A 26,978-nucleotide genomic window follows, 5' to 3' on the forward strand; every position below is an offset into this window, starting at 1 on the left:
ACTTCCATGATTCTAGCACCCCATGCCTTCTCCTGCTGTCAACGGTCACATTTTTACTGAAGGGTACCGCAGTCAGGGTTGGATTTGACAAGCAGGGAGCATAGTGTAGTGGCTAAGAACAGGGGTTCTAGAGCTAGACATCTGGGTTCGGATCAAAGCCTACACCCTCTAGCTATGAGACCTGTACAAGCTACTTAACCTCTCTGCTCCTTTGTTTCTTCATCTATAAAAGAATAATAGTGTTGCGCAGATGACATGTTATAGCAGAAGGAAAAAGCACATTTGATAAACATTAGGTGCCATTATCCTATTTATATTATTATTATTTGTAGTAGGAAATCCAGAAAGAGGAAATTGAACCCAATTCCAAAAATTAATAAAAAATTTCCCCAAGCTAAGGGAAGACTTGAGTCTTCAGACTGAAAGGGCTGAAGTTAGTACCAGGGAAAATTAGCAAAAGAGAACAACTAGAAATAATCTGACGAAATTTCTAAATTCTAAAGATTAGAAAGAGAAATCCTGCTCATTTCCATGAAGAAATTTTAGAGCATCGAAGGAGCACGGCACTTGTATTCTAGCTGGATGCTGGGACAGAGGAGAGCCGCTGGGGGAGAAGAACTGTTAGTTTAGAATTCTCTACTCAGGAAAAGGGCAAATATTTCCAGACTTACAAAGACTAAGAAAGTATGCCACCCACAGACCCTTTCGGGAAAAATTACTCAAGAAAGCTCTCCAGACAAAAACGAAACAAAATCAAGAAGTCAAGAGTGAGATGACGTGGTATTCGAGAGACTGACAGGCAGTGAAGCCAGAAACATTTATACACTTAACTACTGACAACATAATTGAGAAGTTAAACGCAATTTAAATAAATGATTCTTAAAACATAATAGAACTAATGTTTTAAAACAGTAACAATCGGAAACTAAAATTGTAGATGATTTCAATAATACCGAGGAGACATGGAGGAAAGCAAAGAGAAGTATGGGAGAGCCGACGACACACTCATTATGGGTAGTAGGAGGTAAGGACATATTATTTTAGATCTAGTGTCATTTCTGACATTGAAATACGTTAGTGAAAAAGGTAAGAATAAAACACTGGCAGACTAGAATTAGGGTGTACAACTTCAGAGGAAATTTTGCAGAATAATGAGGATTGGCCTTGGGATGTTCACTACTACTAAAACATATTATGAAGCTACAGTAACCAAGGCTCAGCCTGATATAGGATTAGACAGATTAATGAGAGGGACAAGAGCATGGCCTATAACAAAAGGAAGGACAATTCAAAACATAGGTTTGGAAAAACCGATTAACTGGAAAGAAAATTCATGAGAGTTCCATCTGACACCAGGCATTAAATTAATTGCAGATAAATCGAAAATATGAATGTAAAAAAAAAAAAGATAAAAGTACTTGAATAAAATATAGAAGAATATTCTTTATAAACTTGTAGTAGGAGAGGCCTTAGAAAGTATAGCCCTCTACTCACCCCCTCCCACAAAAAGGCTTGATTATAAAAAAGTATTAATTTCTGAATGATGAAAGGTACTATAAATAAAGTTAAAAGGCAAGTGGAAAAGAAATGGTTAATATTCTAACCATATAAAGGGCTCTTACAAATAAAACGAAAGCCCCAGTAGAAAACTGGGCAACTGATATGAACTGACGAGCCAAAGAAAAATTAGTAAATACTAATAAGTGTAAAGAGAAGCTCAATCTCACTAGTAATCCAATAATTGCAAATTAAAATGAAATATAATTGTCATTTCTCATACTAACAAAAAATTAAAAGAGTTTTAACATCTAATATTAGGTAGGGTGCAGGGAGACAGGTACTCTCGTTCATTGTTAATAAGAATGTAAATTATACATCTGCTTAACCTGTCTGTACCTTTCTTTGTTTTCTCAACTGTAAAATGGGGATAATAAGAATAGTTTTGGGCAGATGACATGTTTACACGGAAGGAAAGCATTTGTAGGGCATTTTGGTAGTGTATGTCACATTCTGTCCTGCAGAAAAGTGCAGCAAGGTGTAACATACAGGACACTCTTGGGATGTTTAGAGCAGCATTGTTCGTAATATCAAAACACTGGAAACAATCTGACTGTGAGCATGGGAGCAGCTCAATGAATAATGGTCCACTGTTTACTAAAAAGAAAGAGGGAGAACTTTAGGTACTGGTGTAAAAGATTTATATGGTATATTAAGTTTTAAAAATTAGTTACGGAAACTTTTATATTATATGATACTATTTAGTAAAATAAAACACACTATCTACATATGTGCATGGAAAACATTTGGAGAGATTACACCAAACTTATAGCAGGTAGCAGTGGCTATTGATGAGGAAAGGGCTTGGGAAATGCAGGATTTTCTTTATTTTATTCAGTTCACTAATGTTTTGGATTTTCTGTACAAGTTTTATACAAGTATATTATCGAAGAACATATGTAATGCTAAATAATATTTCTATTTGTAATATAAATTTAAAATGTTAATTTCCTAAAATAAGTTAAACAAAAAATGTGCAAGATCTTTAAGAAAAAATTTTTCTACAAAACTTTACTTGGGGAATCCTAAAAGAAGATTTGCATAAATGAAGAGACATAATCCTATTCCTGGATTTAAAACAAAACAGTATTGTATAGACTTTAATACTCCCCTCTTTATTTATATTTTTAATGTAAATATAATCAAAATCTCAATGAGATTTCGGGGCAGAGGCAGAGAGGAGGTGGGGACTGAATAAAATTATACCAGATTTCATTTAAAAGAAGAAATACGTGAGGATAGAAAATAAATTTTTTTAAAGAAGAATGAGAGGGTACTTATGCTAACAATGTAAAAGCATTGGAACAAATAACTGCTTGGAAAAAATCAAAAGCATTCTGCCTCATACTATATGCCAAGGTAAACTCCAGATGGACTAAAATGTTAAAAGTTGAAAAATAAAACCGTAAGTTCAAGGGAGGGGCAGTGACTATTATATAATCCGGGGGTGAGAACCACAACACCAAAGGAAAAAATATTTTTAAAAATTTATAGAAATTATATTAGTCATCAGAAACCAGAATTCACAACCACAGTGAGATACTACTTCCCACCCACTAGGATGGCTCTAATTTAATGGAAAAATAACAAGTGGTAGAGAGGACGTGAAGAAAATAGAATCTTTATACACTGATGGTGGAAATGTAAAGTTGTGCGACCATTTTGGGAAACAGCCTAGCAGGTCCTCAAAAAAGTTAAACATAGAGATATCATTTGACCCAGTGATTTCACTCATAGGTATATATACAAGAGAAATGAAAACATATATCCACATTAAAACTTTCACACAAATGTTGATGGCAGCATTGTTCATAATAGCTAAGAGGTGAAAGCAACTGAAGTGTTCATCAACAGATGAATGCATAAATAAAATGTGATAGATCCCTACAATGGAATATTATTCAGCCATAAAAAGAAATGATCCATGCTATAATATGGATGAACCTTGAAAACATCGTTAAGTAAAAGAAGTCAGTCACAAAAGACCAAATATTATATGATTCTAGTTATATAAAATGTCCAAAAGCGGCAAATCTATAGACCAGAAAGTGGATTAGTGGTTGCTTAGGGCTGGAGGAGACGGGGGAATTGGTGGATGACAGCTAAAGGGTATGGTTTCTTTTGGAGATAATGAAAATACTGTAAAATTGATTGTGGTGATGGCTATATGCATCCATGAATATACAAAAAAACCCAGAACACTGAACTGTATTCCTTAAATGGATGAATATGACATATGAATATCCCTACAAAGCTGCTACCAAAGCAATTTATAGATATGACTATCTATAAATCAGAAACAACTGTAGTTTAAAAAAAAATAATAAAAACAAAAGGCTAACACAAATATCTTTATTATATAAAGAGCTCATGCGAATTAATAATTAAACTATAAACAACCTAATAAAAAAATGAGCAAAAGAATTGAACTGTTGCAACAACATGGATAGACCAGGAGTTCTTATGCTGAGTGAAATAAGTCAGACAGAGAAAGATAAATACCATATGATTTCACATTTATATGCGGAATCCAAGGAACAAAAAGAGCAAACTAATCAAAAACAGACTCACGAATATAGCGGACAATTTGGGGATGGTCAGAGAGGAGGGGGTTGCGGGGCTGGGAGAATGGGGTGAAGGGTTAAAGTACAAATTAGTAGCTGATGGATGGTCATGGGAATGGGGAGCATGGCACAGGGAATGCAGTTAGCATTAATGTGTTGGTCAGGTGGAGGGCCCGGGAGGGAGGGAGCAGTTGGGGGGATCGTTTTATGAACTATATAGATGTCTAACCAATGTACTGTATACTTGAAACTAAGAATAATTTATCCAGCAAAGCTATCATTCAGAACTGAAGGACAGATAAAGAGCTTCCAGACAAAAATAAGCCAAAGGAATTTATCACCACTGAGCCAGTATTATAGGAAATGTTGGAGGGACTTCTTTAAGAAGAAAAAATATGTATCAAGAACAGGAATAAAGAATGTAACAACTACATTCCTATCAATAAGTACCTCAAATGGAAAAGAATTAAGTGCTCCAACCAAAATATAGAGAGGCTGAAAGGATAAGAAACCAAGACCCCTACATATGAAAAGGAAGGGGATGGAAAAAGATATTGCTTTGATGGACCTAGAAGGTATTTAAGTCAGACAGAGAAAGATACACACTATACGATTTCACTTACATGTGGAATTTAAGGAATAAAAAGAATTGAACTGGCAACTCAAAAAGAGGCAACATTAGTGACTGAAAAGGCATGTGAATAAATATTCAACATCTCTAGTAAACAAAGAAATGAACCTACTAAAAACCATAAGAACGCACAATGTTGGTGAGGGTGTGGGGAAATGGGCATTCTCTTACCTAGACTGTCTCACTTTGTTCGGGACTGAGGGGTTTCCCAGGAAGCAGTGCTTTCTGTGCTAAACGTGGAAAGTTCTGGGCAAAGCCAGATGAACTGGTCAATCTAAAGTACTGTTTATATGGTACCACTGTTCTGCAGAGTCAATTGGCAATAGGTATCAAGAACCTCTTTAATAAATATATAACCTTTAATGCAGAAATTCTATTACCAGGAATTTATTCTAACGAAATATTCATTCATTCAACAAATACTTGTGGAAGGTCAATCATGTTCACTGGATGCTGGAGATAACCCAGATATATATCTACAAGGATTTTTAAATACCGGGTTTTCGTAACAATGAAAAATTGGAAACCACCTAAACATTGAACTTCTGGAGATAATTTAAATAAATCCTGCTTCGTCTACATGATGAAATACTCTACAGGCAGTAAAAATGATGTTGAGAACATTTATTGACATGGAAACTTGGATACTCTACATCGTTAAATGGAAAAAAGCAAGTTAGAAAATTGTGTGCACCAGTAACCCCAATTTGCAAATAAGATATATGTATTTGTGTATAAACAAATGCCTGACAAGATACACCCCAAAATGTTAACAGCGGTTATCTCTGGGTATTAAAATTAAAACTGAATTTCATTTCTTTCTCCTGGTTCATCCGTATGAAATGTTTTGTTCATAATAAACATGGACAACTTTTGCAATAACACAAAAAAAAGTCAACTGCATTAAAAACAAACACACAAACAAACATCTGCCATGCCCCCATAGAAGAAGGCCCCAAAGAAGGGGTTGTAGATAGTCAAGCATGTGCCCGTACTTGATCTAGTAACAACAGCTACAGCTACCTTTACTGAGTACCTTCGGCATGCCAGGCACATTGCACAGACCATCCCTTTAATACTCACAAGAACCCAATGAGACAGGTGTCCCCGTCTCATTTGATAGATGGATGCTAGATGACCAACCAGTAATCCACATCTAGTAGGAAACACTGCTGGAATTTGAACCCTGGCCTGCCTGTGTCTAAACCCAGGCCCCTGCCTCTACGTTAGCTGCCTCTGTTCCTGGGGCAGGGCAGAAAAAGGTCCCAGCCCACTAGACACTCTGTCCTGCAGGCCAGTTCCATGCTGGCTCTTGTTCTCCCTCCCTGCAGACAGCCCAGGGGGTCGACAGAAGGACAAATCAGCAAGGGTGGGGACACTAGCAAAGGGAAGGCATGGCGATGGAAGGCCAGCTGGCAGAGGTCAGGGCTCAGGGCAGACTAGTCGGGGACTCCTCGCCTGCTGGGCGACTCTCAGGAAGCCCGACCACATCCGGCCCCAGGAATTCCCAGGCCCTGTGCTCCCCCAGAGGCAGTGAGAGAGAACCTCGCAAGGCCTGCAGCCGCCCTGCTGAAACAGCAGGAGGAAGACGGCCTGCCATCTGGGACCTTCTCCCTGGGCCTGGCGGCTGCTGGCCAGTCCTTTCCCCTCTCCCAGGCTCCAGGGCCTTCTCTTCTGTATAAGGAGGGGGTGTGAGGGCTGATGGCTCCAGGACCCTCCCAGATCTAAATTCTCTGACTCTATGGCACTTCCTCACACAGGGCCTGGCAGGAAGAGGAAGGGGGTGAGGCATCCCACCCAACTCCTAAAGGTGCCCCCTCCTCTTCCTCTCAGCTCTGTTCCCACTGCTATTTTTAGAACAGATTGCAGGGAGCATCTCTACCAGCCCTGCTATGCTTGGAGCTCCAGGTAAAACACAGCAGCCCATTCATTCCGCTCCAGCAAGAACACGGCAGGAATTTATAGACAAGACAGCCGACTAGACAACCTCTCCCTACACCTTTAGTGGGGCCATTTCTCTTTCCATTACAGCCCAAAGTGGTGACTTACTTTTCCTAATGACAACACAGTTGAGTGACATGACAAAAGCATCGCTAAGATAATCCGTGTCCCTCCTTCTTCCCAACCCGGCAAACTCTTCAAAGGTTATTGAATTCGGGTGATCACATCGTAAGTTATATAAATGTCTAATTACTATGTCGTACGCCTAAAACTAATAATGTTGTATGTATGTCATTTGTAATTTTAAAATTTTTTAATTGTTTTTTTAAAAGTCACCAAAGAGTAGTGCTGGCCTAGAAGGTAGAAGGTTGGGTCCTTGTTCCAGCTCTAGCACCAACCATGCGCCCTTGGCCAAGTTCTCGCCTCTCTCTTGGTCTTAGTTTCTACAAATCAGCTTATTAATCAGTTGATCTCAGTGAAGGAGGAGGGAGCTTTGCAGCTCCACTTTCAAAGATTTGTTGGTTCTATCAATTTTCCAGTCATTCATAAAATAAACACTATATTCCATGATTTGGGGTTTGTGTTGAAGAGAGGTGAAGTAATTTGCCCAAAGCCACACAGTGAATTACCAGCAAAATCAGGATTTTGACCAGGATCTTCAGAATCCTACTCTGGTTTTCTCTGAGGGCAACGGGCTCAGTGAGAGGGGGAAGAGAACCACAAAAGTAGTTCTGATCAGGTCTCTTTTCCCTCTGAGGATGCACAGCAAGCAGTCAGCACAGAATACAGCAGAATCCATGACCCTGAAGGAAACCTGGCCAGATTGCTTAATAAACCAAGTGGGGACTTAGGCTCCAGTCTCACAAAGTTGAGATGCAACAGAAAAAGCTCTGAGCCAAGGGAGTTGGGAGACCTGAGTTCTCGTCCTGCCTCTGCCATTAACTTGTCCCATGACCCTGGCCAGCTCACGTTCCCTTTTGAGCCTGAGTTTCCTCATCTAGATTCTAGAACATGAAAAGTTTGAACCACGTGATCCAATTTAATTCTACATCTACAGAGCACCTACTAAGGACCAGGCAGTAACAGAATCAAAAATAAATAAGAGATGACCTCCGCTGGCTCCCAAGGAGCTCATAGTCTTGCAGAGAAAACACGTCTGCCTACAGCTTGTGCTGTGGATGAACAAAACCCTATGGGAACGCAGAGGGGGAGGCATGACTTCTGATGCATGCTTGGGAAAGGTGCATCAGAGAGGGACCAAGTCTTGAAGGTTGAGGATTGCATCTGGCAGGGACGGCAGAGGAGGGCAGGTGACATCGGACAGATGAAACAGCCTAACATGAATGTGCATGGGGAGTTTGAAGGAGAATAATCCAGTGTGGCTGGGGTGCAGGTGCAAAGCAGGAGCACACTGCAACCGCGGAGAGCCTCGAGAGACGAGCTGAGACCTGGGCTTGATTCTGAAGACGACGGTCCCCTACGATGGTTTTGAGGGAGGACTGTGACTACTCAGCCTCCCCAGCCCCTCCCAACTTGGATGGGCCATGATTGCTGGAAAGCAGTAGAACAGAGCAATCAAAAGCAGGTGCTCTGGACCTGGGCCGCCCAGGTTCCAATCTCACTAGCTGTGTGACCTCGAGCAAGTTTCTTAACTTCTCTAAGACTCGGTACCTTCATTTATCACTTAGGTATAATGAGAATAAAGGATAGTGAACCCCATGAAGCTATAGTGAGAATTACAGTGACAATGTAGGTCAAAAGCTTGGCACAGTGCTAGGCTTACCAAATTACCCAGCATTATTATTCTACCCTTAAACCGAGGATCTGGGAACAATTTGGAGGACAGTGGCCCTATTCAGAGAAAGGCTTGAGGGATGATAAGGTCAAGACAGCATAGATGGTAAGGTTGTGCTGTCTTTGTTAAGAGCTAAGAAGAGAGTAGTAAGATGGCTGAGTCCAAGGGCAAGAAGCTGAAGAAGGCAGCCTACCCAGCCAGACCTGTAGACAGGAGGGTGGGAGGGAGGGGAGCTGGAGAGACTGGAAAAAGCTGAGTATTTTAGGATAGAGTCTGCTTCTTCGGGGAGATATCTGAAATCTAGTCCAGTTGATTCTCAGTTAGTTAGGGTTGAAACTCTAAAGCAGTCAATTAGCAAAATCTAGGCCCAGAACTTGGAGCGGGCGGGCTCTCCTCGCCATCAATGGGGCTTGGGTCAAAGTCCTCCTTCCAGACTCTTGCTCAGTGTACCCGGGCCAGGGCCTTCCATCTCTGCCTTTGGCCCATTGTTGCCAGGCATCAAAAGGCTATGTCTGTTGGTTCTGAAGGCCAGACTCAAAGGGGGAAGGGGTCTCCCTACCATCCCAGTGCCCTCTGAAGGCCTCTCTTAAGGAGCTTCACCTTGTCTTTCACTTAAGAGTCTTCAAATCTTGTGTGACGCTCTTGGTCTTTTCACCTGGGCCACCCCTCAGGAATATGAACTGTAGAAGTTCATTCTCTACGGTGTAGAGATTATGGCATCTCATTTGTTTGTCCTAAAGCATCCCTCTTAAGCTTAAAGGGCCAACTTGGGGGTGGGGAGGGGTGGCAGAGGCGGGGAAAGGATGGCCTCCTTCTGCCTCCTCCTGGAGGAGATGACTCATTTCTCTCAGTTCCATCCCTAAAAGGCAAGTCTTTGCATTGGAAAGAGCAATAGATGAGGTTCAAAGACCTTGGTTTGAGAACTAGCTCGGCCTCTTACCAGCCGTGTGACCTTGGATAAATCACTTAACTTCTTTGAGTCCTAACCCCTTTCATCCATAAAACGATGCTGCTAGGAGGCCTAGGGGAGATGATGTCTCCCTTAGGGGGACCTCAGATGCCATCTCCCCCTGGAGGAAGCCCTCCAACATTGTGAAATTGCCTGCACCTTCACTTTATAGAACCCTCTCGGTAACGTGTGAGATGTGAGGACTTCGGTGGCAGAATTTACGAAAAAGAATTAAAGATAAGGAATTTTTTAAAAACTAGACGTACATAAATAAATGTCATCGTTATTTCCAACAGGTTCCAACTCCCAAAGGGCCAAAAGAAACCCAGGCCAGCAGAGCCCCGGGCACGACTGTGAACAGGAAAAACTCCAGAGTTGCAAAAGACCCTGAGCCTGAGACACAAGAAAACATGAAAACGGGATCAGAGGGGGTGTGTTTAGGGTAACTAAAGGGATCACTTTGTATTCAAATCACACAGATGGCCCTTTCAACAATAAATGGTTGTGCTCCCATCCTCCCAGCTCCTTGGCCCTGAGACACCAAACCAAGACAATTGGCCCATCAGGAAAGAGACCATTGTGTGTGCTTCTTGGGGTGATTGATGTGGAGGGAGGAGCTCGGCTGTGTTTCCCGTGATTATGACTCTCAAAGGCCATTTTCATAGCTTGTTCATCATCCTGGATGGCTGGGATGGACGGGGTTGCTGAAGAGCAGTAGCTGCCGGTCATATTTCATCTTCTCAAGCCCGTGGAGCCAAATTAATTGTGTCATCGATTGGAGAGGCAGAGCAGCCATGGCACCCTGGCTCACCACAGTCACTGGGAAGACGGGGCCTCCAGGAGCTGATGTCCGCTTTCCCAACAGCCGGCCAGGCCAAGGACCCTGACGTAGGCATCCACCCCGCTCAGCAGCTTCCTGGGACAAGTGGGAAGAGAGCCCTGTCCCCAGGGCTGGGTGCTGCATTCAGATTCTCCATTTCTCTCTGGCTAGAACTCCTGTCCTCTGCACCTGTCTGGTGGACAGAGGTAGGTCACCAGGTCCCGGAGAGACAAGCTTGCTGCCTTTCCAGACAGGCGATTCTCCTGCGCCCCACATTCCACTTAATGTCATTTTGTAAGGGAATCAAATGAAATCAAAGTGCAGCTTGCTGTCTGTGCAGGCTTAGCTGCTCAGCCTCTCAGAATTAACCCCGAGGCTGAGTCCCGCGTGATGGACACTATGTACCACTTGTCCCACTTCAGGTGAATCTACTTCCCTGCTAGACGGGGGCACTGGCCTGGTCATGGGCAGAGACATCTCGCCCCCTGTTAGACCACTGATAACACATGCCTGATCTCTGCTAGGCTGGGAGGAGGGCAAGTGGAAGGTAAAAGATGAATTCTCTTCCAGGCCCCTTTCACAGCAGCAGAGCAAACTCGCCAAGCACAAGACCCCTCTCCAAAGACACTTAGAAAGTCTTACAGGACAAGATGCAGAGAATGTCCAGGGTCCGGAGCTTCTCTGGCCTGAGCCGCCTCTCCAGCCTTTCTCACCCTCTCTTCCTAGTCAAGCAGCCCTGATCCTACACATCCCCTTTGTGCTGAGCTCTGTGGCTCACACCTTGGGCTTCTCTCCCTCTAGGTCTCAGCAGTAGGAAAGGGTGTGAGAGTTGCCCAACCCTGGGTTCCAGAGTGGGGCGCAGCAGGCAGGGAGTGGGCTGAGCTCTCTAATCACTGCCCCCTTGGTAGGCCTCTCTTTAGCCTTGTGGCAGGACAGTCTCCTCTGGAGTGCTGAGCCACACCTAGTCCCAGTCCCCGACCTTCAAAGCTCTTCAAAAAACCAACCAAGTCAGTTTCCAGATGGCTATGTTTCAGCTTCTCATCAGACCGTTCGGCATTGGATGGAGAGACAGCACAGGCAAGCCCGGCTGAGGCTGGGGGCTGTGAACTTTCCCACCTTAGCGGGTGAAACACTCACTGCTCCCAACTCCAGGGACATCCCCAGAACTCAGCACTGGTCCCTACCCAGGCCCGGCTGGGACGGGGCTCTGGAAGTAAGGCCCCAATCTTCACTGGCATCCTCCGAAAGAGCAAGACTCAGCGGAAGAGGAGGACACACAGGGTGAAGAGGCAGAGAATTTTCGCTTCTCATCCCAGAGCCTCCATCACATGCCAGGGTCTGGGCATTCACGTCCCACCTCCCCAGCCACCATCCAGGACAGGCCACCATCGCCCCTCAGCTGGAGGACTGAAGGGACCTCCTGACTTCCTCACACCGACCTAGGCCCTTGCTATAACTGACCTTCTAGAAATGTACCCAAAACTCTGTGACTCCCTTTCTCAAAAGCCCTCAGTGGCTTCTCCCTTGTATCTAGAATGAAATCGATAAACTAGTAACCACCACAGCCCTGTGTGATCTGGCCCCACCCACTTTATCTGCCTCCTCACTAAGCTCCAGCCACGCTGGCCTGGCCTCCATCCCTCCAGCATGCCAAGTTCCTTCCTATCTCAGGTACATCTGCCTGGAACTTTCTCTCCAAAGTCCTTGGCTGGCTAACTCCCTTCTGGCCTGCAGGCCCCAGCTCAAAAGTTATGGTCTCCCCCACCTCACCCCACCTCCACACACATAGCAATCTAAATACCATTCTCTCATACAGAAATCTGTTCTTTTCCTTCATGGATTATCACAGTTTGTAATCACGTGAGTGCATGTGTGTACGTATGTGTATGTTGATTTATTTAATGTTCACTCCCACTAGGGCAGAAATCTTGATAAGAGCAGAGACCATGTCCATCTCATTCTCCACAGTATCCCTAGCTCCTAGCACAGAGCCTGGCATAAAGTAAATGCCCCCCAAATATCCACTGAATAAAGGAATGAATAAATGAGTACAGATGAGCGAATGAGTGAAGGTGTCTTCTGGCAGCAGAGGGTTATAGCATTGTTCTCCACCAGGGCCGACCTCTCCCAGCCTCTCCTGCTGCCCCCGAGGCAGGTGCTGGAACCACCAGAAGCCCAGATGCTATTTCGCCTCTTTCTTCTTTGTGGGGAATAAGTTTCTGTGTTGTCTTCATTTGGGACTTTCTAATTCCAGTCTGTATGTGCCCACAGGGCCTCTTGCACCACTGTGGTCCTTCTGAGGCCAGTCCACACACACCCGTGGGGCCACTCTCTTCAAATGACCTTAGGCCCACCATCTTGGTCCTCCTTTTTGGGTCCAGTTGAGGTGAGGTTACTGGGTGGTAGGGGATGCCCAAGAAAGGGTTAAGTTGCCAGAAGCAGAGTCCCGCCCTCGGGTTTGCTCAGCCAATCAGAGTCTGTCCTGATGAGGTAAAGCTTCTATCCTGGGTAGCATTGGTTGAGTTGGCCAGCCCCATCTCCTGCTGGAGAGAGCCATAAGGGTGGAGTTTCTGTGGAACCAGACAGAACTGGAATTAGCTTGCTGTCTACTCAGACCAGGGCTGCCTGACTCCAGGACCTGCCCCTGCTCCTTTCTTAGGAGCTCAGACAGACCCTAGCATCTCCAGGGCCCCGTCTCAAGCTGCCCAGTAGAAATGACAAGGTGGCACGGCACCTCGGCGTCACATCTGGGAGAAGTCTTACAGCCAAAGCAGACCCAGGAGGCCTCAGTTTCCCTGCCCGGGCCTGGCATACGGCTGGTGGTACCAGGAAATGACATGGAGCAGTCGTCACATGTGCTCAGGGTAGCAGCATTCAGCTTCAATAAACAAGACTACTAGATGAATCTTCCTATATAGATATAACTTTAATAACAATTCTCAGAACTCTTCTCGTGTGCTACTTTGCTAAGCGCACGACATGAGTTTAATCCTCACGAGAACCCTGTTAATCCACATACTTTAATGATGAAAACCTGAGTCTCAGAGTGGCTTGGTGCCTCGCCTGAGGCCATAGAGCAGTAAGAGTTTACATCTCCCATATCGCTTGCTATGTTATTTTTTAATGATCGGTTGGCTTATCTCTCTTCACCGCTGAGATCTCCCACGGAAAGAGTGTGACAGATTCATCCGTGCACTGCCACCACGGAGCCCAGGGCGTGCCCTGAGAACAGGGTAGTGCCTCATGCACTGCGCCTCCTTCTCATCCCCGATGGCTCGGTCAAGAGCCTGTTCTCCTCAGAGGCTTCCCGCTGCCCAGCCCAGCACTGTGCACGTGGTGGGGCTCAGTAGAGGGTCACTGAGTGGACGACAAAAGTGCAGCCAAGACCCCACTGGACAGCTCTGAGGACCTGTCAGGCGTGGACTGCCACTCTTGTGTCCTTGTCACATCTGTCTAATTAAAGGAGAATTTCATAAAAACAGGGACCAGGTCTCATTCATTCCTGTGACCCCAAAGGACCTAAACTAGTGTCTGGCACAGAGCAAGCATTTACTGCGTATATTTGATTGAATAACCAAAGTAATATGTATCTGTCTGTCTCTACTAGCTTAGAACCTCAACGGCCAAGGGTAGGACCACCTGTGAGTTATTCTAAATGAGACACAGCGCAGCAGCCCCAGGGAGTTTAGCAAAAGTTATGCCAGGCGGAAGAAGAAAGGTAGGTTCCCTCCAGGGACAGATAATGAAGCAAGAAAAGAGATAGATAATGAGGAAAAGGGAGTGGTGAGCAGAAAAAGGAGGCTGGGAGAGCAGAGGGAGGAGGCCATTTATTTCCACAGAAAGGAGAGCAAGCAGGCCAGCCCAGAGCAGCCTCCTACCTACAATGGTCAGCTAAGAGTGAGCGAAAAAGTCAGTGGATTCAGTCTGCCTGCTGCCTGCCTCATCGTGTCCACCCTACCACAGCCAGGACCCCCACTCTGCAACCCGCAGGCCATGGGCACCTCAGAGACAGCACAGAAGGCCTGTACCTGCCCCCTTTCCATCCCCAAGGGAGGAACAGACCTGGCCCCTAAGGCAACAGATTTCACAGGCAGTCAAGTTACGCACACATCTTCAAGGTGTGGTTCCCTAATGGAGACTGGATGACCTCAGGCCCTCAGCTTTCATGATAACCGCAAAGCTCAAAGAGCTAGAAAGAGTCACCGGACCAATGCACAGATGGGACCACTGAGGCCATGGCGGGAAGCAGTTGCCAAGGTCACACAGTGGGTAGTGACGCACCTGCCTCTCTATCATTCTTTGAATCTATCTTCCTCCAATTCCCTCTGTCCTTCCCAACAAGCATTTCGTGTTCAGAGCATATCACATTTATTATGTTTTGCAAAGTTGAGAAGAATGTCACATTCCTTGAGATGCTTGAAGAATCTCCATTCCAAGATGTCAGCAAACACTGCTGAAAGGAACAGGGTTAAGAAGCGGCAGCAGGGGAGTTTGGGGAGTTGTCTTGCAAACCCTTTTCCCCAGAGAGGCATTTGGGAGCAGGGAGGGTGTGGCTTGGGCAGCAGTTTCCATTGTGCAGCAGAAGGCAGAGCATTCACAGAAAGGAAAAAGAAAAGGCTTTAAGAAAAATGCAGGCTACTCAGTCAGGACAAATTGGTCTAGCAGGACTCTTTTTGCCTGAAAAGCAAGAAGCTGGTGTCCGAGCTCTGCTTGGCTTTCCCTCTTCTCTGTCCCCTGGAGGACGGCAACCCTGGTGGAAAGGCTGTGGTCCAGCCCTTAGCAAGGGTTCATGGTCACCCCTGAGACTACCAGGACCTGACGGAGCTGAGTACAAGTGGATGACCGGTGGCCAGCTGGACAGCCACCTGCGCCTAGTCATTCGGGTTACTAAAGCATTCCTGCAACCAAATGGGGCTGGAGAAAATCATATTTACCAAACTTCTCTCGGGGAGCATTCTGTGAGTGACCAGAGGGATGAGTTGCTAAGAGTCTTTAAGTGCATATGGCGAGGATGGGGAAACTTGGGCAGTGCGACACCACAAGGGGCCTGCCTGATGAAAGATGATGACCTAACTGCCTGCTAAGGAGTGGGGGCCAAATGGGGTGTGCAAGGCTGGGGCAGGGCCCAGGTCTCAGGCGAGGAGGCGATTCTTAGATGGTTCCAGCAGTCAGCCTCTCCTTCACTTCTCTCCATCCAGGATACAGCTCCGCATTTAAAGAGTTTTAATTTGAAGAGGCATCCAAATATTGTCTACCCAGGATGCCCATATATCTTGGTGTGGCCCTGAAGCCAGGACCCAAACCCTGGGGCCTCTCCTGGGTCAGTCAGCAGGGCCTGCAGCTTTGCAGGGACCAGAGCCTGTCTCAGAAACACAGCCTACCTTCAGTCAACTGATGAAAGAGACTCCCCAAGATACTGAGAAGGCTGATATCAACACATTCCAAGCCCACACACTCTGCTGTTGTGGCCACAAGAACTCTTCCCCCCAGACCAGAAGGAGCTAAGCCCGAGACACAAGAAAGCTAGGGGACATTGGTTCATCCATGCGACATCCCAGAGACTTTCACAGTGAAAAGAAGTGGCCTGGTTTCTGAGTATAACCAACCCAGGATCGAGAATGCAAGACAGCCTACAGTCTCCACGGGTCTTTGTTCAGTAGGAGAACCTGACAGTGGGAACCAGGTAGTATAACAACGAACAGTGGGAACCAGGTAGTATAGCAGCGTTGTTGGAGGCGGGGGCAGTTGAGCACCTACTGCATACCAGGCACTGTGCTATAAACTGTATGTGCACCATCCCATTTAATTCCCACCATGACCTTTCGGAGGAGAAACTACTGCCCCCAGGTGAGGACACTAAAGCTCCAAGTTAGTACAGCGACTTGCCCAAGGTCACACCGCCAGTTAGCCTCAGAGTGCAATTCAAAAAGTCCATGCTCTTCCCGCCATCCTCCCTCATCAAAGTTATTCTTGCCCCTGGCTAGCATAAAACAAGGTAACTGTCAAGTCTGAGATTATGTAATTCTCAGATGATTACTCCCTTAGGGAATGGGGAGCTGCTGCTCACCACCACCCAGCCACCTCTTCCCCACCTCCTGCCCTCAGCAGGCCTGATTCCACTGCTCCCACCATGTGCCTGCTGCCCTGTGGCACAGTGGGCCCAAACTCCTCAGGAAGAAGCAACAAGGCCAACAAGTCTACGGGCTGCCACTCACTGACACTTATCCTCTTCCCCACCCCCACCCCACCCCCCCGTCTGGCAGACCAACCCCTCTCCTTTTGCAGCCAATCAATCGAAATCCCAAAATGCCCAACACTTTTAGCAAGAGAATGGCCCTGAGTGACCCACAAATGGAGAAATACAACTGTGCCTTGTGGCTGGCATCCAGGTGACAAAAGGGAAGGCTGTGGTCTAGTTCCCATCCTATCCCTCCATAGGCACAGGACCGGCTGAAGGGGGCTTGTTCCAGATCAGCCTTAGCAGGAAGCCTCCAATCTTCCCTGATACACCAGCAGGCCGGCCCCCAGGCTCCAGCAAGCTCCACTTGGCTCCAGTGGGCTGTGACCTGCATCGAACTAGAACGGCTTCAGCTGCAAACATCCCCTCCCAATTACGTCTGCCTTGGGCCAGTGTTAAACACCAGTGTGCCGCCCCTGGCACAACCCACCCAGTGGCAGAGGGGGACCACATGCCCGGCAGCAGCAGGGAGGCCAGCCCAAATTAGACCTTGTCATAGGCAAACCAAAGAACAGAGCTGCGAATCGACGGGTCATGTTCAATCTGGCTCTGTCACTCTACCCAAGCAATGTGAAACCCACTCGACAGACCCAGTGAAATGCCAAGGGGGAGAGACATTCGAGCACAGGCCTCCTTGCCAAGATCTCGTTGTCCACATCCAAGTCCTACGCTCGGGCTGGTCCCAAGCTCAGAGGCTTGAGGGTCCAGGCTGGCCAAGGGGAAGCCAGACAGCCAGGGCTGCAGCCACTGGCTAGTCCCTTACCTTGCTCTGTGGGGGAGAGGCTGCCAGCTGTTGCTGCTTTGCGATGTTCTCTGACAGGCACCAGCACACTCTCTTCTTCTGCTCCTGTGAGTGCGCTTCCAAAGTGAATAAGCACTCTGCCTTCTGACGTCAGGGAAAATAGAGAAGGGGATGGTCAGGACTGCTCCCTGGTTCAGGGGGCTCCCAGGCCCAAGCCCATCCCTCGGTTCCGCAGGGCGAGGCCGCAGCAGGGAGTGGTGTGCCCACTAAAAGCCACAAATGCACATTAATCCCCGGCGACATCGAGGCAGCCAAAGGAGCAGGGAAGCTGGTTTGGAGGCCAGCTGGTGAGCCTTATGCACACAGGCTGGGGGAAGGGAGGGAGGCAGTGGTTCCCTATACAGTGGAGGCCTGTGGAGAGCCACAGAACAGAAATGGTGAGGTCACTGCCGGGGACAGGCAGCACAAGGCAGCAGCTGGGAGGGCACATGGAGAAGGAACCCAGAGGGCCAAGGTTCCCGCTCCTCTGATGCTCTGTGGAGCCAGGACCTCTCCCTTGGCTCGCAGGACCCCCTCCCCCACCTAGGGCACACTCAGCTGATCACCAGGCCAGGGTTGGATGGCTGACTGGCTGGACATACCAACAGAACCCTTTGGAAGTCTTTGGGAGGCAGAGTCATGTGGCCTTCCACAGCCCCACTACGGCCTGGCACCTGAGCTGGGTCTGATCAATGGCTGTTCAGCTCCACTGAGGACAACAGCAGTCCCTGGCACCGCTGTCATTTAAATATCTTGCTATTTAACCTCGTTAAGTGCTGCAGTCTCGTCCCCCCAACTAGATTAGAAACTCCTTCTCGGAAGGCCTTTTTTATCTAGACCTAGAATAGTGCTTGGCAAGTAAAGCCTCGGTAAGCTTTGGCTCCCTGGAGGGACTTCCGGGATGAGGTCAAAGCGAGGCCAGCTTGGCCTGAGCGAGCACCAGGGAGCTGCCTTGACCCGGCGAGTGGGCCAGAAGCTGTCAGAATGTGCTGGGGGCGGGGAGAGGCGGTGCAGCATGCCCCGTATTATCCACCACAGGACACTCTGATCAGAGGATTAGGAGCTCTTTCTGACTCCGCTGGAATTTGATTATAGCCTCACAGGGCTGCGATTAGATGAACTCAGCCAGGGAGCTAAGAGCATGAGCTGGATGGCTTGGAACGGAGAAGATGGTGTTTGTGTGCAGTCCTTCCTCATTTTGCAGTTGGACAGGCCTGGTCTGAATCCCAGCCTTGCCACTTCCTAGCTGACGACCTCCGGAAAGTCTGTAAAATGGAATGATAATGCTATGGCCCACCTCTCGGAGCTATCGGGAGGCAAGCAGTGAGGGCCGTCTGACGCCTCACGAACAGCTCCAGCTGCTACTACTCAGGGCCTCATTCCTTTAGCACATATTCATTGAGCACCTGCTATGTGTCAGAGACTGTGCTAGGCCCTGGAGGTAAAGGGAGAAGCAAGAGAGACAGACTTCTTGCCCTGGGGCTGGGGGCAGACAATAAACCAATAAACAACTAAACAATACAATTACAAATGTGGAAAGACCGCAAGGGAAGCAGTCTTACTTGAGCCTGGTGGTCAGAGCAGCACTCCAGCAAAGGCTTAGATAATAAGGACCAGCAAGGGAAGTGCTTAGAAGAAATTGTTCCAGGAAGAAGAAACAGCAAATGCAAATGCTCTGAGCTGGGGTGGTTATTGGCATCGTCCAACAGCATTTGGGGACATTTTCTATCCTGCTATCCAACCCAGCTCTTAGGGGTACCACCTTCGGGGCAGGGCCACCTCCCATGCTAAGTGTTCCCTAGGTGCAGCCCAGAAGCTAATCTTCCTAAAAGCCTCAGAAGAAAGAAGGAAGAAAGCCCCACCCCTGGGCTTCTGGGAACTGGGTAGATGTGTGAGGCAATCCTACCACTTAACGACAGATTCCCTCCACTGCCCAGAACCCCTGGCCCACCACAGGGTAAGATACACCCAGAAAAAGACCCCAAGGTTCCTCAGGGAGAAGTTGGGTGGGCAGGAAACGACCAGTGGGCCCTCTGCTCCCTGTCTCATCATGTCTCCCCTGTGAAGAGAGGGGTGAGGCAGGGACTATGGTTCCTTCCAGCTTTGGAAAAGGCCACCACTCCACAAAGCTGGCCTAGCTGGAGCCACCCAGGTCCTGCCTCCACCTAGCTGGTTAGGTTTCAGCAAATCCCTTCATCTCCCTGAGCCCCGAATCTTCCTCTGTTTCTTTTAGTTCTGAAATAAGAATTCCGTCATAATAATAATTCCTTTTATCTAATTATCAATTTTCAAAAGCACTTTCTCATCCATGATCTCAAGAAAGGCTTCGAATTTCAAGGGCCTAAACTCAGGCCTGGCCTGGAGGCTGGCTATCTTAGATGGGCACACATTGGGAAGCACTTGCTCTCAAGGCTCCTCTCTAGATGCTTCATGGAGCTTTGGAGGCTGGCCTGGCCAAGAGAGACAGCATGAAGCCAGCTCCCTCCGGGGTGGCTGAATTCCTAGCTGCCTAACTCTATCTAAATTAGGGCCCCAGCGCTGTCCTGGCTGACCCTGCACATGAACCGCCAGTTTTAATACACTCCGTGATCCAAGCCAATGCTGGTTGCGGTGCTGATGCACACTCTGCCCTCAGTACCAGGCTCCAAGGTCAAGGGTGTAAGCTACTCCCTTGAAAGCATTCTCACGTAACTCATTGAGAGGCAGGACTTCTTGACTGCAGGGTGGTTAGCCAAGCACAGAGCTCTCCAGGTGCAGCAGCCCGGGGCCTGGGCCTCTGCATTCGAACATGAGCGTGCCCAAATCCAACCGGAGACCCGACTCCTCTTCTCCTCTTTAAAACCCCCATCTTGCCTCACTCACTTGTTCCTGAAATAATATTATCTTTGTAAAAACTAAAACCCTTTCTTCAATGATTTACAGTTGTTCACCTGCTTTGACAAATGTTCTCTCCTTTAATTCTCCCAATGATTCTCTGACATAGGGAGGAAAGAAAGGCACAGTCGCTGCCATTTTTCAGATGAGAAAACTAAGGCTCAGAAAGGTTAGGTTGGCAGCCCCAGGAGGTCTCAGGAGAGGAGACAAAGTCTGTCTTTCGTCTCCTCCAGAGCCTACTATCTTGCCACATTTGTATAACTGCATATGTACATTACAAACAGATATTCCTCTTAGCTTTCTCTTTAAAAGATCAATAACTCATGGGCGATGTCTCTAATGGAGAGGAAAGGAATATGAAAAGCTCTGCCCCTGTTATGAAGCTGACGACAATAACAGCTACCATTTATTGAGTGCTCACTGTGTGCCAGGCTCTGAGCTAAGTGCATTGGACATAGTATCTTATTGAATCTCATTTAATCATTATAACAACCTTGCTAGGTAGGCTTCATCGGCCTTGTTTCAGAGATGAGGATATGACTTGCCCAGATCGCTAAGTTCGGAAATGGCAGAGCCAAGATTCAAATGCGGGTCTTCTTAACTCCAGATTGCGGATCGAGATTAATGGAGCCAGGATCAGATTCCAGGTGAGGGGACGGTCTCTGGCCAATAAGCACTTTGACCCAATGCCCCTGGTGCTTTGAAGTCATCTGTCCCATGGATTTGCAGGGGCTGAGGGACACCTATCCAGAGAAATAGAGACCCCAGGGCCAAGGGCTACTTAGGGCGATCCCACCCACGACTTGCTGCTGGAGGGTATAATCAGAGAGCAGCTGCCACCCAAACAATTGGGACTTTCTCAGTGCCTGGGAAAACCCTCTCCAAATTCTGACTCTTTTGCCCTGGTTTCTTCTCCAGGTGCCACCTGCCTGTCAGGCAATGAAGAGAAACCACCTGTTGGAAGTTCCAACTACAATGTGAGTTTGGAGTTCTCCATAGGATCCTAAACCACCATGTCAAGCCTGTCCCAGGCTACAAAGCACGCAGTCATCTTGTCTCCCTTCATTACAGAAATGCCTTTCATAAATAGCAACCCATTAGGAGAAAAAAGAGGTTTCTGGCTGCCTGTGAGCTTCAACTCCCTAGCCCCTTGGGGTCAGATCACCTGGCACTTTACTGAAATAAAAAGCCCCAGATCAATATCCCATCATCAATCTTTGGAGGGCTTAGGAGGTCACAGCTCCCAGGAAACCGATGAGCAGAAGTGCTTCTCTCTGGGAAAAACAACCCCGGCCTGGCAGGAAGCTCTCTTGGCATTAAAGAACTGGAAGCTTCATTTCAGGCCCTGCCAGAGTGAATCAGAATCAAGAGGGATGTGGATGGAGGGGCAAATGCTCTGGCTCTTCCCAGCCTGGCTCACAGCTTCTAAGCTGCTCGCTGGGCTCTATGGAACTGAACACCCACTAGCTCTGAAGTGCCTTTGCCAGCTACTTCCAGTGCCTGGTGGGATGTGCTGACACAGGGGAGGATATCCAATGACTCCTTGTCCCTCGGGTTGCCATTCTAGGCAGCAAGGGTCCCCGGCTGAGCAATAACAATGTCCACTGCCCTTTGGAACTCTCCGAAGCTAACTTATCAACTCTGTCTTCTCCTTCAGGGGTCTTCACCCCAGGGGATTCTCTGGAAGTCTCGTAGCTCTTAGCGAGAAACTGAAGGAATGATTTTCAATCACAAATAACACACTCATTCCTTCTCGAAAGAGTATACTCCTCTTGGCCAGCCAGTGTGAGCCATGCCCCACCCACAGGGACCTTCCCACAAGACAGGCAGGTTCCCAGGGCTGTTGGATGAAACAGACTGAAGCAGAAGATAGGAATGGGTCTAACGAATCCTTGCTTGGGACAGAGAGCACCCCCCGCTCATATTAATGGAGACATGAGATTGGGAATAAAAAATTAACCGAAAATCTAAAAGAATATGATGGCTCAGTGGCTCTCAACTTTTTCATCACCAAGAACCTCTTTGATTAAAGCCATGGTTTAATGATATTTTATCTCCCAAATCATATCAAGCAATGAGGTATTTGGCCAATTTTGCTCAACAAAGGCAGAGCACTGCCCATATGAGCTTCTGATGAGACCGAGATAACCAGAAACACCAATCACAGTGAGCGGGTGTCATTCCAGCCTCAAACCCCGACACTTGATGCGTTCTTTAGCCTATATTATCTGGCCCAGGTAAAGGCCATGTGAAACACTGACGAGACCCTTAGGAGAGGTCCTGGATAGTACTTTCTGGAAAAAGAGGACAAAAGAGGCAGGCATAGGATTCAGAGCAATCTCCAGAGGAAGGGCTCCCAAATAAATAAATAGGGAGATGCATAGCTGTCCGGCCACACCCTCATTAGGACCCCCAGGAGGTCCTAAGCAGGAGATCAGTGTCCCCTGCCCCCTCTATGCACTTTTGTGCCCACCGCTCCTCCACACAGAGTAAGAGACGCAGGGGCAGGGACCACTGTTTCTATCAGGACCTGCCCCAGGACAAGGTAGAGAGGAGGCAGCATCAGAACCCTGGACTAGAACCTTTCCCCAAATCCCCCCTCAAGCACCAGGTCTCAGATCTCTCTCCTCAAATTCAGAGGGAAGGACTCACCTCTGCTAGATACAGCACACAGAATTTCAGATCTTCCGAAGAACCTTCGGGAACAAAAAGTAAGACTTGCATTACAATTGGTTACAGAGTCTCAGGGGTTTGCTTGAGCAGAGCCGGCTGTCTCGCCCAGAGGGCTGTGTGCGGTACTTCCTGGAAAAAGACAAAGAAAGAAGCAGGCACAGGGGACAGGGAAATCTCTGGTGGAAATGCTACTTAACAACTAACCAAGCTGAGGCACAGCTGTAAGGCCTTTGCCTGCAGGTCAGCCTGACTCAAGGAATGCTGAGATCTCATCTCCAGGAGAGGCAGCTAGAGTCCCCTTTGGGCATCAAACAGCCAGGTACAGAGAGCTGTCATCCATCCCAGGAGGCCTCTTCCTTCCTGCGATGAGGGACACGGAGGTAGCACATATTTGGGTTTTCCTTCAAACATTCCAAATGCCTTCGCCATTCTGAAATTCAATAAGGAGCCACTAGGTCGCTGGACGGGCTTTGTTTCTCACCAAGGATTGCATGGGCCATGCAGGTGGGGGATCCCCAATTATGGGCTGGGTGGAGCCTAGAGATGGCCTCCCAGACCAGGCCCAACCCCTCGGTGTGTTCTCCTAGAGCCATCTCACCCCTGCTCTGGAATTCCAAACTCGACCATTCACCAAGCCCTCCCCACCTGGGATGCAGCTGGGAGGGAGCGTTGGCTGCTCCCCTCCCTTTCAGCAGAGGAGCTAAGGTGGCATACCTACCCTACGGCAGAAGATGATTCGGTCAGAGTGCTTCAGAAGCACAAGGGCCAAGAGATGACTGCCAGCTGTTGGGGAAGGTTTCCTGGTGGAGGATCCTTTTGAGTTTGAACTCAAGATGAGCAGAATAAACACACCGGGAGGTGAGAACAGCATGGACAAAGGCACGGATATGGAGAAGCACGAGACGTGCCTAAGGGATGGCGAGGGTGATGAAGAAGCCCCGCCTCTTCTCCAGGACACCTCCCCTGACAGTTGCAGGCTGCTTCTTAGAAACCAGCAACACACCCCACTGGGCACTATCATCTGGGTACTGGCCGGGGATGGTTTGTAACTTCCTGTATTTCAAACAATAGACCTCACCAGGCAGGCTGTCAGTTTTGAGGGAAGCAAAAATACAGCACGTATAACAGCAAACAGTTCGAGTGCCATAGAACTTTAGAGTACCACAGTGCTACGTACCGACCAAATGCTTTACCCGAGTGAGCTCAGCCCTCACAACACCCGCCGAGGCATGATTCATGTGAGAAAACTGAGGCACAAATGGCTTGAGGGACAAGCCCCAGGTAGAAAGGAGAAGAACCAGGATTTATCTCCCCTACTCAAGGAAGCCTGGCTCCAGAACCCACGCTCTGAACCACTACACGCCGGGCTCTCAAATGCCTCTGCTTCCTCAAGGAAATAGGCCCAGTGCTGGGCTCAAAGCGACCCCTCCACGCATACTTGAATCAAAGAAATTGTCAAAGGAATTGCAGACTGTGTTGCAAAATAAAGGTGCCAAGGTACAAACAGAGACAATAGGTCAAGCCTATTCCTAGGAAAATTCGTGAGTGAGGACCCTCATGTGAGTGAAGGCCAGGCCCCCTCAGAGCAAGCATGTGGGCAGCTTCCCCAGGGCAAAACCACCCCTAGGGCCAGAGGTGTCAACCAGAGCCAGATAAAAATAACCCATTAGTCAATGGGCTCCACTTTGGCCTTAGAGAGGACGAATCTCGTTTCTCCCCACCTAGAGGTGGGTTGGGAGGTAGGGAGGGAGCCCTGCCTAAGAAGCCCATCATGTTTAAGGAACCTGTCATTTCAAAGCTTCTGCCAGTTCCTTATGCTGCTGAGGGTGGGAACAAAAGAAGGTGGTTTGTTTTGTTTAAAACACACTGAGACATTTCCTTCACTTTCCAGAAGCAGATCTCAGTGCCAAGAGAAATATAAAAAGATCTACACAAGAAAATAGCAATTTGAGTTTTAGAAGTTGGTGGTGAGAGAAGAGAAGGCTCCCTGAGGGAAGGGAAAGCCAAGGAGATGGGAGCCTCAAGGAGACAGGAGGACGAGTTTGGGGGACAGAGCCTGGAACATGTTCCCGATAGAGCGCGATGCCTGACAACTGCCTTGACAACTTCTCTGTTCTGCAACGCTGCCCGCCACCACCCTCCTGCATTACCCCAAACCTTCGCTGACATCCGCCCCACATCCTGGCCTTGTGCTGGCAGCACTTTGAGAGAAAGAAGGAATGGGAGCAGTGCTCGGCATAGCTCAGAGCCTCATGAAAGGATGACAAGCCTCCAGAGCCGAGGGTGCCAGGAGGGAGCCGCAGCTGTGGCAAAGCAGGGTGTAAGGGAGCTGAGCGGGGAGAGAGACCTCGGCCCCACCGGACGGAAGCCCTTTGGAACGTTAGCTTGAGCTCTGGACTCTCCAGAGTGGCAACGGGGCGAGTGTAAAGGAAGAGGGAGGCAGCACACGTTCAGGTTTCCCTCCGACACTCCAAATGCTTTTGCCATTTTGAAAAGTAACAAGGAGCTATTTGGTTCCTGGGTGGGCCTTGCTTCCCACCGATGAACATGTGGGTTTCGCAGAGGAAATCCCCAGTCACGGGCTGGGTAGGGCCCCAAGAGGGCTTCCCTACCCAGGCCTGACCCCTCCGTCATCTTCCCAGAGCCCTCTCCAGCCTGGCCTGAGACCCCACGCTCATCTGTTCACCAAGCCCTCTCTGTCCTTCAAGACAAGCCAAGGGGGTCAACGTCTCCATTTTTCAGATGCAGAAACTGAAGCCTGGAGAGGAAAACAACTTATCTAAGGCAATCCGTGAGAAAGCGGCAGAGCTGAGGCCTGAACCCAGGACTGCCTGCCTCCACAGCCTGGGTTCTGACCACCGTGTCATCCTTCTGCCCCCAACCAGTATATTCCTCTGTCACTTCGCCAGGCCATGGACTCCAGAAGTGGAAACGTGTCTCTTCCACGGCTCTCGCCTTGGCGGCCAGCACCGATGTGGGCTCTGAGGATGTGCTCAGAAAATGTCAATCAACTAAATTTAACTCCAAGCATTCCAGCAGCTAGGACCTAAGCATCTAAGTTTCCAAGACTGGGCACCTGGCTCCCCAGGGTGGATGGAGAGGCCGAGAATCAGCTGGACATTTCCAGGCCATCCTGAGAGACCAGAGCAGGCCAGGAGGACACACTGTGGGCGGGATGCTGGCCGCCTAGGAGGCAGAAACACAAAAAGCAGCAAAGCCAGTGGGTGGCAGAGGCAGGAAGAGACCACAATGGGCCCCGGCTGACCGGAGATGTCCCAATTGTTAGTGCCAGCTCTCTGCCTGTTCCCATTACACTGCCATGCAGCCCTGCTGAAGCTTTGGGGAAGCTGGGCAGGAGGAGAGCAGGCGAGGTTTAAGGGACCATCATCTGAAGCCCTGCAGGAGGAGTAAACTCTCAGACCCCAAGCTAACACAGTGCTTCCGGTCTCTTTTCATTCATTCACCCAACAAACATTCTTTGGGCACCTATGATATTCTGGGCCCAGTGCTAAGCCCTGGGAGTATGCTTTTCCAGCCGAGCTAAGCACCCTTCACAGAAGTCACATGGGGGAGTCCTTAGTCCCGGGGTGGGGCAGATTCTCCCCGGCCAGGGAACAACCCCAGCCCTAGCCAGCAGGAAAGCCTGGGTGTGTTCCTTGTTTACCATCTTCCTTGCCTCAGACTGAACTCTCCATACATGTTGATTTGAAAGAGACAAGAAACCTAGGAGAGTGAGCAATGTTAATCAGAGATCATTCGGCCAACAGACGCTCCAGCTGAGTCCCAAATGCATCTCTTAAAAGCTTCACTCAGGCCCTGCTGCCGAAGCACAGCGGGTCTCTGGGGGCACGAGGGAGTCAGGCAGGAAATTAGGCGCCAGGACTCAGGACACTGGGTCCTGTGGCTCCAACTCCAACTGCAGGAGTCACTGGACTTCTGCAAACTCCCGGGACCCGCAAGCCTAGCGTCCCAGCAACGTGGGGGCGGGGAGGGGCGAGGACTCTGCCAATGCCTGGAAAGAAATCTAAGTGGTGGAATGTGCACCTTGAGTTCACCTCAGTGTCACTGAGCCATTTCCTTCATTCTCAGCAGCTCATGGGCTCCCTAGAGAGCCATGTTCACTATTTGCTCACTGACACTGCTGGAGAAGGGCAC

At 48.4% G+C, this 26,978-nt stretch overlaps 1 protein-coding gene across 1 annotated transcript in view; it reads right to left on the reverse strand.

Moving 5' to 3' along the window:
- Positions 1–26,978, reverse strand: part of RGS3 (regulator of G protein signaling 3) — a 115,682-nt gene that overhangs the window by 37,037 nt on the left and 51,667 nt on the right. The window contains 2 exon segments of the mRNA XM_039866859.1: positions 17,259–17,381; positions 22,803–22,846. Of these exon segments, the coding sequence (XP_039722793.1) occupies positions 17,259–17,381; positions 22,803–22,846 (167 nt within the window).

This window comes from Pteropus medius, unplaced genomic scaffold (assembly GCF_902729225.1).
Source record: "Pteropus medius unplaced genomic scaffold, Ma_sr-lr_union100, whole genome shotgun sequence".
In the NCBI taxonomy this organism is placed as follows: domain Eukaryota; kingdom Metazoa; phylum Chordata; class Mammalia; order Chiroptera; family Pteropodidae; genus Pteropus; species Pteropus medius.